The 12,364-nt window shown below is 48.0% G+C and overlaps 4 protein-coding genes across 4 annotated transcripts; 2 read left to right on the top strand and 2 right to left on the bottom strand.

The window, feature by feature from the left end:
• Positions 1 to 617: 617 nt before the first annotated feature.
• ATNIH1004_002164 (uncharacterized protein) lies at positions 618 to 1,216 on the bottom strand (the record flags this gene model as incomplete). The annotated part of the gene is made up of 3 exons (XM_033566859.1): positions 618 to 768; positions 865 to 877; positions 931 to 1,216. 3 exons carry the CDS (start codon positions 1,214 to 1,216, stop codon positions 618 to 620), a joined length of 450 nt encoding a protein of 149 aa, XP_033428854.1.
• A 96-nt stretch (positions 1,217 to 1,312) lies between these two features.
• cpdS (putative serine carboxypeptidase (CpdS)) lies at positions 1,313 to 3,023 on the top strand (the record flags this gene model as incomplete). The annotated part of the gene is made up of 4 exons (XM_033566858.1): positions 1,313 to 1,484; positions 1,531 to 2,097; positions 2,146 to 2,868; positions 2,917 to 3,023. The coding sequence occupies 4 exons, from the start codon at positions 1,313 to 1,315 to the stop codon at positions 3,021 to 3,023; spliced, it is 1,569 nt and encodes a 522-aa protein (XP_033428853.1).
• A 4,755-nt stretch (positions 3,024 to 7,778) lies between these two features.
• Positions 7,779 to 9,179, top strand: ATNIH1004_002162 (HEAT repeat domain-containing protein; the record flags this gene model as incomplete). Its single annotated transcript, XM_033566857.1, has 1 exon — positions 7,779 to 9,179. The coding sequence occupies one exon, from the start codon at positions 7,779 to 7,781 to the stop codon at positions 9,177 to 9,179; it is 1,401 nt and encodes a 466-aa protein (XP_033428852.1).
• A 561-nt stretch (positions 9,180 to 9,740) lies between these two features.
• ATNIH1004_002161 (uncharacterized protein) lies at positions 9,741 to 11,367 on the bottom strand (the record flags this gene model as incomplete). Its single annotated transcript, XM_033566856.1, has 3 exons — positions 9,741 to 10,769; positions 10,832 to 11,067; positions 11,319 to 11,367. 3 exons carry the CDS (start codon positions 11,365 to 11,367, stop codon positions 9,741 to 9,743), a joined length of 1,314 nt encoding a protein of 437 aa, XP_033428851.1.
• Between the last annotated feature and the right edge of the window lie 997 nt (positions 11,368 to 12,364).

Below are 12,364 nucleotides of genomic sequence, written 5' to 3'. Positions count from 1 at the left end.
GAATGTTGGCTAGCAGGAGCTCTCTGTTGTACCCTATGGCGGCCACTTCACGGGCGACTAAATCCATTACCACAATAGCCTCATGTAGGTCTATATTTACAGCCACCAGGACCACTAAATGTGGTAGGTCATTTGTAGATCCCAGTTCATTGATATACGTTGTTCTACCTTTTTTGAGGACGCCACACGATCGGCTCTCTACAACATATACATTAGTGGCGTGCAGCGGGATCGGGTGCCAGAAATGGCGGATTTAGTTCCAGCGCAGTGCATAGTCGGTGCGTAATAGCAATTCATGGTGGAAGCTCAGGGGATAGGTCAATAAACCGACCGAGGAACTTCATGGAGAACCCCTCACTCATAGAAGAGTCCTATCGTTAGAATTAAAGTGCAGTAATCACCAGATGAAACGGGATGCACAGTTCAATACACTGGCCTAATATGGCTCTTCGTCCTCCAAATGGCAACTTAGTTAGCTTACATCCAAATTCATGCATGTTATGCTCCAAGTAAATTTGGCTCAAGGAAGCTCAATCCTTGTAACAATCAATTCTGGGACAAGTGGTCGTGGAATAATAAGTCTCAGGATCAGCCGTGAACCAAGACCACATTTCCCGCTAGGACGTATCTCGGCTAATAGCCCTATTCCATGAGTTGCACAAATATATGAGTGAATCGGGTGTTGCGACCTGGATCCGATGTAGGTTATCGTAAGTGTTGAAGTCACTAGGGGAGAAGGTATGTTGTGCGGTGCTAGGATTGCGATGACTGGATAGTTAGTATATTGCGCTATCGTGCGATCTAGTATCGCATGGTGAGTTATATCTTCTAGGTGAGAAGCTTTTTCGTCTCCCTTTTACCTACGTGTCCGTAGCCCCTGAATATGATATATCAGTCGCTGTCGGCAGAGCAGCAAACTGAAGGACAAACACCCGGCAATAAGCGTGACCAATTGCAAACCAATGGCATCTCGCCATAGGTGGTGTGGTAGTCGCAACCAGTTGTCCCCTGTCATCTCGTGGTTGACTGGACGGGACTCAATATTAGGAGGACCCTCACATGTAACCTCAACTCCCAGCCAGGCAATGATAGACGGCACTAGCCTGCCGGACAACCCCGATGTACCCAGCCGCCAATCGACAAAGCCGCTGCTCTCCACAGCAAATCTGCGAAGCTTTTCAGACGCTGGCCGTCGGCGGAACAAGCTTCTCCTCATTGCTTCTGGGGCCCGACGGTCCTCCGATACCGCACTATATATAAAGTGCGTACCTGTCGATCCGGTAGGGGCATCACAACCCACTGTGTGCACATAATGCATTTGCCTGCCGCCATTGTCTCCTTTCTGCTGGCCGGCACCACATTGGGCCTGCAGAGTCCCCATCGTAAAGCCATTCATCTGGCTCGCAAGCACCAGATCCGAGCCCCTAGAGCCGTGCCACGTAGCGATGACGGCGGCTACCAGTACCTGAACAAGAAGACCGAGCGTGAGTCTCTCCCCGCGGTCGCATCGGCCGTAACTAATCCCGGTAGGATTCCTCGTCGATGGCAAGGGCATCCCCGAGGTTGACTTTGACGTGGGTGAGTCGTACGCCGGCCTGTTGCCCAACACGCCCAGCGGCAACTCGAGTCTCTTCTTCTGGTTCTTCCCCTCCACCAACCCCAAAGCGACCGACGAGATTACTATCTGGCTGAACGGCGGCCCTGGATGCAGTTCCCTGGACGGTCTCTTGCAAGAGAACGGTCCCTTTCTGTGGCAGTCGGGCACCTACAAGCCCCTGCCCAATCCCTACTCGTGGACAAAATTGACCAACGTCGTCTACGTTGATCAGCCGGCAGGAACGGGATTCTCACCCGGCCCATCGACCGTCAGGAATGAGGAGGACGTTGCTGCGCAGTTCAACAGCTGGTTCAAGCAATTCTCCGACACCTTTGGCCTGCATGGACACAAGGTGTATTTGACCGGCGAGAGCTACGCAGGTCAGTACATCCCGTATATCGCGTCAGCGATGCTGGATGAGAAGGACACCAAGTACTTCAATGTCAAGGGGATCCAGATCAATGACCCGTCTATCAATGATGACTCGGTCATGATCTACGGTATGTCGATTTCTCCTATCTTTTATCCTCCGATACTGACTAGCCTAGCCCCCGCGGTGCGACACCTCTCGCACTACAAGAGCGTTTTCGCTTTGAACGACAGCTTCGTCTCGCACATCGAGACACAGGCCGAGAATTGCGGCTACAATAAATTCTTGGACGAGGCACTGACCTTCCCACCGCCCAAGGACTTCCCATCGGCGCCAGATCCCTCGCGCGATGGCTGTGCTGTGTGGGACGAGATCCTGGCGGCGGCATTTAACGTGAACCCTTGCTTCAACATGTACCATCTGACGGACTTCTGTCCATACCTCTGGGACGAGATGGGATTCCCGTCTCTGGCTGGCCCGCCTAACAACTACTTCAACCGCTCGGACGTGCAGAAAGCCATTCACGTTCCGCCAACGAACTACGCTGTATGCGGTGGTCACATCTTCCCTGGCGGAGATCAGTCCGTGCCCAGCGCATTGGGGCCGCTGGCTTCGGTTATTGAACGCACCAATAACACTATCATTGGCCACGGATGGCTCGATTACTTGCTCTTCATGAATGGCTCCCTCGCTACCATCCAGAACATGACTTGGAACGGAGCCCAGGGATTCCAGCGGCAGCCTGACGAACCGCTCTACGTGCCATACCATAAGGGATTGGCCGAGCTGCCTAATGGGAATGTCAAGCAGCCGTTTATTTGGGATGCTGGTGCTGGAATCCTCGGTACTGCGCATACGGAACGTGGCCTAACCTTTACGACGGTGTACTTGGCCGGTCATGGTATGTATCCCTCTGCGGATAGTATAGAAGTCGTGCTAATAAAGATAGAAATCCCCCAATATACCCCCGGCGCCGCGTATCGGCAGTTAGAATTCCTGCTCGGTCGAATCGACAGTTTGCAGGATCGCGGTGGATATACAGCTCCGGTGAACTGATAGACATGTTGTTTGCTGCTTTGTACATATGTATGAATGCATTGTTGAACATAGCAAGCACTAAGTGAGGTGTATATATGTCAGAATAAAGCTAGTCCATAGTGGGACATCATGTGGAGTAATGAAGTGACATGGATATATAAGCCGTGGCTCCAGAAGAGGGGTAATCACAACACATATCATAAAGAATACAGAATAGTCAAGCCCTGATAGAATCGTCCATATACTTCTGACAGTATATTAAATGAGCGTGGGTACAACCCCTACTATCAACCGAGCTGTATGGCAGATGTACGCTGTGTCTAGAGATTAACATAACAGAACGATTAATAATAAAGCCAAAGAGTGCGCGCCTTTTAATCGAGTCCATATTGATAGTGTTGTTGCTTTCAGACATGTGTGTAAAAAGTCGGTGTGTTGACGAAAATCGGGCTAGTGGTGAAAGTGATCGTGTAAGGTATGTATCTACCGAGGTTTGATCCAAGTCTGAAACCTCGAGCTACGTCTTGTGTATCTTGTCTGCTTGTCTGTTCTGCTCATATATCTCATCTATTGTCTGTTTATATGCCTATATTCGGGATTAGTGCCTATTAGCCTACCAGTCACCCTAACAGAAACAGTAAAATAAGTATTTAAAAAAAAGTGTAAAAGGAGGAGGTGAGAAAACAATAAGTGTTTAAAAAAGCGTAGAAAGAAAGATGTGAAAACAACTCAGATGAGCGCTTAAACAAGTGTAGAAAGGAGGAGATGGAAATAACAAGATAAGTACGTGAACGAGTGTAGGAAGCAGGAAGTGGAAATGGTGGGATAAGCGCTTAAACGAGCGTAGAAAAGAGGAGGACAGCCTGAGATAAGTACATTCAGGAGGCGACTACTGCGCAGCCTCTAAGAAGTCTATTAACAGGGACTCAGGATAGTCCATCGATTATAACTGGCGTGTGGGTGTTGAGACCAGACCGCTTGATGTAGGAAATTGGTTTCCGCGCGACTGCTTACATTGATTGTCCAGACACGCACACGAGTGTGATATCTGCCCCCGATATTGGATTAATCCAAAATGAGTAAATCAGAGTTCTTCCTGGCAAATTCAGTGGATGTCCTCATCGGCTCCCTGGGATTTTCAGAGACGACAAGTCAGTCGACAATCGGTAAATTCGGACATTATGCTGCGGTCTGCTTTGGTGGAAGATAACAAAGACTGAAATTTAGACTCAATAAGAAATGTAACCTGAGAAGCTAGTATAACACAAGAGGGCAGTGAACAAGGTACAAGCTTGTATGTATACTAAGTCTTTGTTGTCCCCACTTGTACTATCTTGGGAAGTATATTTATGCTAAGATATTGTTTGTCCTGACTTATCCAGCTCGTATGTCCTTATTTTCAAGGTTGAGTAGCATAGTAATCGTTTAGTGCCTAGAATTCAAGAAAATCATATAAATTTATATTCTCTGTCACTTACTACTTACTACTTACACACTTTCTGCGTATGGATTCTTCTGCTTAAAGGCGCGGAGGGAAAATGAGATACGTGCGCTTTTTATTCCACATTGTTGCGTTGGTTGTCATATTTACAGTCATTCTACTTACCAGGCTACAATTAGGTGGTCTACGTCCTCTTCGTGGGAACAGCCAGCCAATCCATCAGCAGCCAACTAGCACGTGGGAAGACGTTCATAATAGGACTCTTGGAATAGGTTTGGTTTGCCTAGCAGGTTTTAGCCAGCGCTAAGTCCATCCTCTCATTTCCAGAAAGTATCCGCGATTGGCTTTCCCGAACGTACCGACATACGCGATGCAGTAACTATGGCTTCGTCACCGGATTTGACACCCTGTGTCTGAGGCCGTCCGTCCTGAGAGCGTACCTATGCGTACAGGTCTACCGGTTAGCATACGCTATGGGCTACCCTAGCCTTGCGTTAACAGTATCTGGCTAGGGAATTGAACATCATACGCCAGCTGAGGTGGGGTGCTAGCAAGCTCACATGAATGCCATGGAAGCGTACAGTAACAACTCCCTAAACAGTACCATGGCCAAGCTGACGGGATTTAATAGCATTATAGCGAATCCTATCTCTAGTGCGTTGAAACTCGAGGATGATACCGATTGAGATGTGTTCTTAAAAAATCAGTTGCCAGGCTTTGCCCATGGCGCCCGTGATATTCAATACAAAATACCACATTTCGGCTTCTCCATATGGATATAAATGCGATGTGCTTTGGCTTGCCCACTGTGCTATCAGTCCGCCAATGAAGAGCAAAAGCATATATTTTCCCCGCGGACCCAACTACCAGGCCCGACCGTCACAAGGTTGAGTTCTAGGTTTCCACCATGGCCTCAGTACCGGGACTACCGCCTTCATCTCGTTTGATGTTCCACGCCAATGGCGGGGCATGTGCACCTGCGTATGCCGTTAACTACAACGGTGTATGGAAAATCCTCAATGCGCTATCCATGACCAAGATCTCTAAACCAGTTGATTTGGCATACGACCTGAAGTGCAAAATAGGCAAGAAGCTTGGGTTCCATTGTATAGTCCCTTAACCTCAAAAAATTAGCAGTTGCCGCCCCGCTGTACCGGATTACCTGGATTCAGATATTCGATCTGGCGATAATACAGTTCATGATACTTTTTCGAAGGCATAGTTTTTAGGACGATGCTAATTATGGGTAGAATTTTAGCAGACAATGATACAGCCACTGCCCAATTGGCAGACATGCAGCCTAATGAGGTCCGACTGAATGAATCGGAACCGATACAATGTCACTTGATGCTTGCAGAACCAAAGCAATAGTAGAAGCAGCTTGTTGGTTCGGGGCAGAGAAGGCTATTTATGATTTCAAGAGCACTTCGTACAGGTGGCGCATAGTGAATGAGAAGGAAATTGTAGAAATCCGAAAGAGTAGGTCACGGAGACACTTTTAGACAGTTCAGAAGTTGTGGGCCCCGAGCCCACAAGTTCCGGGCAACCAGAGAGAAGACAACATTCCTTCTATGCAACTGCGTTCCGTGGTCTGTGAGAAGGCCGTTGATTGTCTATTACCTCTTCGAACGAGGACTTAAGATAATAACTATCCATACAAATGTCACGTGCCAATTCCCCGAATTCCTCCACTACAATAGATAGTGAAGGAGTAACATATTCTAGAATATAATCATTGTTAATATTCTAATCTAGAAAATTGATGGTTTATACATAAGATGGACATCAGACTGATTGGAGATCAATCTCATACTATACCGAAATATTTCTATGTAAAGCTGTATTGTTTATAATCAAGCCCGGATTTGCAACCTTTAGTATTTTCATTAATCTGCTATTTCCCTCTCTGGTACTGTTAGGAGCGCTCGGAAGCGCGATAGCTAGATCCTTAGCTAAGATGCTTAGTCAGGTGCGAAGTGTTTATATTCGCACCCGCGGGCCTGAACTCTTGAAGGCCAGCGATTAGTTCTGCAATATACGTGGCTCTATCTTCTCTCCTATATAGACACTCCCTTTCGCACCGTAGCGCCCCATTCAGCTCGTTACCAACCCCCACGCATAACAGGTACTTCGTAACTTAATCTCTGATGCACTTCAAGAGTATGGCACTCCAAAATATTTAGTAAAACAATTAACTTCAAGTGCGTGAACAGTAATAGTACGGTGGGTACCGGTCCAAAAAGTGGAATTTCGTAATTAAATCAATGAAAAAAATGTATACAAAATGAGAGAGGATTCTTAGCATGGGTGTCTTGGAACTTAGCCAGTTCCAGCTAATATTCATAGGAGATCCACTTTGAAATATGGCAAATAGATGTCCCAACTATCCAAACATTATGAGACAGGCCCACATGGTCGGGCAAACCTTATCGTTTTCAAATTGTCCCAGTTAGGGCTTGGCGGTCACGCCACCAGTAATCACCAGAGGTTGATAAGAACTTCGAAAGTTTATTTTACTTGGCAGCTCGAAGATATTGCGTTAGAATAAAGCTAGTCCATATTGGGACATCATGAGAAGATATAACAGTATCCCTCATAGAGGGGTTGGGCAGAACATCTTTCTGAATACAATCAACTCAGTTCTCCTAACCAGAATCCCATATAATTGAATATTAAAAAATTCAGTAGCTCTTTTCCTTTCCACCGGAAATGAAATACTCTCTTCAAATGTGAGCACAATATGTAACAGGCAGGTTTGGCATGCTACCCAGACAATTCTATTTTACAGCAACCCTCCGGAGGAGCTGGAAAGGCCTAGTGTTATAGTTTTGTTGTATAGTGGTGCCCGTTATTGCCTTCCATATCGAATACACATAGACGCTCCATCAGACCCTAATCACATCATGCGCTAATCCAAATGCGGTGATCAGGTAAATAACAGGTTCTGTACATACCACGTAATAATACTAGATCCTTTATGATACCAGTATGAAAGATTTAAGGGCCTAGAATAGAAGACTGGAGCCTCTAGGAGGTTCCATGCAAATCCAGCAAACAAAGGCAGCGCTTGAATTAGCAATCTGTCAACAATTCTCCATCTCGCAGTTGCTCCACTGCAGAGCGCGTCGTGCTTCCACTGGGGAGTCCATCCGGGTTGAGGTTGATAGGCAAGGCTCGACAGTAAGGCATCTTTTCATAATCTCCGCCATGCTGATCATCATGCCGCAGTTTTGGATCTTACTCTTGACAAGCCAAGAATTGTAACAGACTTCAACCCCGCCGCAGACATCTCACCCCTCAATACTCCTTCCCCCTCAGAATAAAGAAACAAGATGGACCCAGCAGCCCAACGCTTCCTCGACTCCGTCAACTGGACCTCCCTCCACCACGCATATGGCGAAGCAACCGACGTGCCCGACAACCTACGCGCCTTGCTATCGCCAAACAAATCAGACCGCTCAGATGCATACGAGGCCCTCTACTCAAACATTTTCCATCAAGCAACCCGCTACGAAGCAACCGCATATGCTGTTCCATACCTACTCAAAATTCTAGAGAGCCCGGCGACACCGGCCCGGGCCTCCGTGATTAACTACCTGGTTGATCTAGCTCTGGGTATTCCGTCAACATTCCTACCTCAGGGTGTGGACATTGTCGCATGGCGTCAGCGGGCAGGGAAGATATATACACCCGGGTATGAAACAGAGTATTACGCTGAACAGGATGAGTTGCTGAGCCAGGCGAGGGACGAAAACCAGCAGAAAGTGTGTGAGTATGTCCGTCGTGTTGGGCTGGAGCGACAGCGCAGAGACGCCAAATATGAGTTGGCGACGTATGATGCTGTTTGTATGGGTGTACCACTTTTTCAGAAGCTTTTGGAGGAGAAGGATGTGGAGGTTAGGGCTTTTGCAGCTTATGCGTTGGCTTGGTTTCCTGGGGAGGGAGCAGGTGGAAGAAATAGGAGTAGCGCTGTTGCTCTGCAGCGGGTACTCGACCGGGAAGGCGAAGATATTATGGTTCTTGCCAGTGCCATTATTGCGTTAGGCCTGCTGAATGGATGTTGGAAGGATGGTGGGGTTGTTTCTGAGGGGATAGACGATCTCATCTGCCGTCTTCGTGAGTATAGTGCTAGCACGCGTCCTTCACTGGTTCGGTTCGCTGCTGCGGTATCTTCCGTTCGACTACTGCATTACAGGCCAGAGGACGTCTCCGTCCTAGCCTGCGTTTTAGCCGATCGCTCGTTCATCCCTAAAAGTGATGCTCAGAAGTCCAATGATCTTGCGTTTCCCTTCCATGAGGGAGACCTATTTCAGTACAGCGGCAAGGTGTTGAATACGTTGAACCTGGAGGAATATCCCAGAGTCATGTCCACTTTGTTGGACGCATTCCCGCGTTCGGGAAGGGTGGAAGCTTTCGAACTTGCGGAAGTTGTGTTGGAGCTGACCTTTGGTCCCAGGCCTGAGGATGAGGATGGACGGCCAGTTGAGTCTCTGAATGAGATTCAGCGGCAAACGGTCACCACTTTAGCAGGGCTAGAAATGAAGTACTGGCGGGGCGCGATTTTGGGGGATATTCTTGAAGAGTGGAATATTCCGGGCGGGAGACGCGATGAGTGTAGGAAATACATTGGGCTACCAGTTGGCGGTACGGGCGAAGGGTCTGATGAAGGGTCTGATGAAGGGTCCGATGAATGCTCCGACGAAGGGCCTGATGGGGAGTCTTATGAAGAGTGAGTAATAAAAAATTGCCTGAACACATAAAAGATACCTCGATCCGTCTGAACCCAACGCGTTTGTCACATCCAGAGTCCTCAACATATACGAGGTGGTACGACCTGAAGTATGACAGATTATGCAGATAATAATCCCTCAAGTCAGCATTTTGCTCTCTAGCACGTTACTTGAGTAAGACTAACCCTAATAAAATTTTGAGATGTTGGTACTTGAGTCAGGGCACTTGAGTTGGGATGGGTGAGTCAATGGCGAGCGTGTTTTATTTTTGGAGCTGTAACAATACGCGAATCATACAGCTGAATCAGCTTTTTTACGGGTTTAGTATTATACCATTCAACGCCGGAACAGATTTCCAAATACGAGATTAACTATATTGGGTTTAGCGTCACATATGATTAGGGTTTGAAAGAGCCTCACTATGTTCCCCGACATGGAAGGCAATAACGGTCGCGACTGTATCTGTGCTAGTAGAGATATAACCACTTGACCTTATAAAAATGTGCACGACGACTGATCTGTCGATCAGTCGCATCTAGCGCCCTATTCCCCTTGGCGGGCATCTTACGTTTTCCTCTTGCCACATTTGGGGACTTTGGGAGACTCGCCGTTCTCCTGACTGGTAGTATTTTTGAATCGGCTATTGGGCCTGCCGGCACACTCGGGCTGAACAACTTTCATGCCCTGTGCGTTCCCTCCTACTCCTAGGGCACCTAGGCCGAAATTCTGGATCGCCTTAGCTGAACCCGGTCCTCCAGATACATCCAGAACCATGACTGCTGCCTCCGAGGTGCCATTTCCTGGGGACAGGGCATAGACAAAGTTGCCAGCAGCTGCCAGATCGATGAATCCGGTCGCAGCGTTGTAAGGGTCGGTGTGGAGGTCAGTGATAACCTCCGCGTCAGTGATGTTCATCTCGACAATATGGTTTGTGAGGGGGTCCGTGACGAAAGCCGTTCCAGTGGTCGGTGAGATTGTCACCCAACATGTCGCTTGTTGATCTGGAACAGTCTCGTTCGCAATCAAGAATGTCTTGTCCGTCTCCGTATCGAGCGAAAGAATAGCTCCGCCGAAAGACGCATCCGTTGCAAAGAACGATGACGTGCCGGGGATCTGTTCGGTTCCGAAGAGGACGGCAGTTCCCATGGGGGAACTACGGATGTCTTTGGCCGCCAGTCTGGAGGGACCGTCACGAGCGGCATCGACCTTAAAAACTGAGACGAATCCAGTGTTGTTCACCGATGGGTCGCCCTTCACTGTCGTGAGGAGACGAGTTTCGTCGGCAGAAAAAAAGGTATGTGAAACAGTGTTCACAGGACCCATGGGCGGCGTCGTCTGTCCGAGGTCAAAGGCCCGGAGCTCGTCCATCTCGCCCAGGCCATTGGTGGGTGAGTAAGTGGAACAAGATATGCCTGCCTTCGCGCCAGTAGTGCCAACACACACCAGTTGGTGTTTGGCCGAAGCCGCTACGGTATTGGGGAACTCTCCAGGTACCACGACAGACTTGCCAACCAGACTAAGCTTGGTAGGATCCGAATCGGAAATGGACATCATCGTGAGAGTATTGGATCCAGCATTAACGGCAAAGAGATGCTGTGTTAACGTGAGTTGATCAGTCAAGAAGTCATAGCAATCAGCATGGTTAGCCTGCTCACCTGCCCGACAATGCTCAAGGCGCCTTGGCTGAGAAGCGCATCAGGGGTCGCTGTCTCGTTGGTTCCACGGTCAATTGCATTCGATCCCGTACCTCCAGTGATGGTGACGGTCCCATCATGCAGTGTACCGTCGGGGTTAATGGGTACCGCCACGACGGCATTCTCAGCATTGTTAGAGAGAAAGTATATCGCTTTCCCCGATGCGGCGCATCCAGTATCTGGATACTGCGAGCCTTCTGCAAGGAGGGACAACAGCACAGCCGACAAGAATATGCCTCCAAGGAACCGTGTCATAGTGGAAAGACAGGACCAATGTATGTAGAAGTGAGGGTGATAGACAAGTGCGGTCAACAGCAAGCTAATAGTATAATTGTAGTCACAGTAACAGAGGCATAGAGTAGGACACTCCCGGGCTTTTTATACTTTTCCTATCATCACAATGGCCCTCGTGGCTGTGGTTGGAAACTGCCATATACTAACTCCTTACCCGGTAGTAACGGGGCCCAGTACCGCATTGTTTGCTTGGTAAGATACATTGTCTTGAAGGCCCAATGTTCGAGGTCATTCATAAAGCATAGTGTACTGCGAAGTGGGACGCAATTATGTGGAGTGGGTCCAACCTTGGCATCAGCGAGTCTGCCAAGAAGTTAATTCCATCCCTCAAGAGCGAGGCGCAGTACAGTATTTGGAATTCCCCAATCTATTCTATAAGATTTGTCAACAGTTCCGGGTACAGCGTCAGTATCCGACGGCGGGGCCGAAGAAAAGATATGCTAAAAAATACCCCAGCATGGGCCTCTTATAACATCATTGGGAGGACCGATATACCGAAGTCCGGGTCTGGTCACCTTGAGAGTTGGAGTTAGTTCCAAGATATTAAACAATTGAAGCATTGTATAGGCCATGCTATTCTGGTGGATGATGCGCCGAAAAGACTTTCGATGTGCCCGAGCTGTTTATGTGCCAGTATGTCTTTCCCGTGTCCTGGCTAAAGATGATTTAGCAGAGCACATATACCATGACTTTCCAGGCGTTCTAGTCAAGGTCACGAGAAAATCGATATACTTTGTAGTTATCCATTGTTATGCTGATACTAGGTTACAATTACGGCGAATGTTGTTTTTGATTTTGGTGAGCCCTATCTAATTTAGTGCCTGCAGCGCAAAATGATATGGATTTGGAATAAGCTTCAATTACATAAGCTATATATTAGAGGGAGTTTAATGTCTTACGTCTAGAACACTCAATATTACTAAAAACCTTTTTAGTCTGTGAGGGCTAGGCTGCAATTTTTATATAGGACTCAGCCGGCCTGAGTGGAGTAACAAGTGAGCTTGGCACTTATTATATGCATACAAACGGGTTGGATTAGAGTTTCGTTGGGGTATGCATACTCCACCACATGCGGGTCCCCGGGAGGCAACTTGGTAGCAATTTATTGTTCTTGTCATTGACCAGTAAATGAGTCACAATTGCTTCTGTAAGGCTATGAGAAGGCTGTGGACATCGACTTCTCCGCGGCTCGGTGGCTGT

This window comes from Aspergillus tanneri, assembly GCF_003426965.1.
Source record: "Aspergillus tanneri strain NIH1004 chromosome Unknown AapTan_1_pilon_pilon_pilon, whole genome shotgun sequence".
NCBI classification, from domain to species: domain Eukaryota; kingdom Fungi; phylum Ascomycota; class Eurotiomycetes; order Eurotiales; family Aspergillaceae; genus Aspergillus; species Aspergillus tanneri.
The sequence above is the reverse complement of the archived record's forward strand: the minus strand, read 5'-3'. Positions and strand labels throughout refer to the sequence as shown.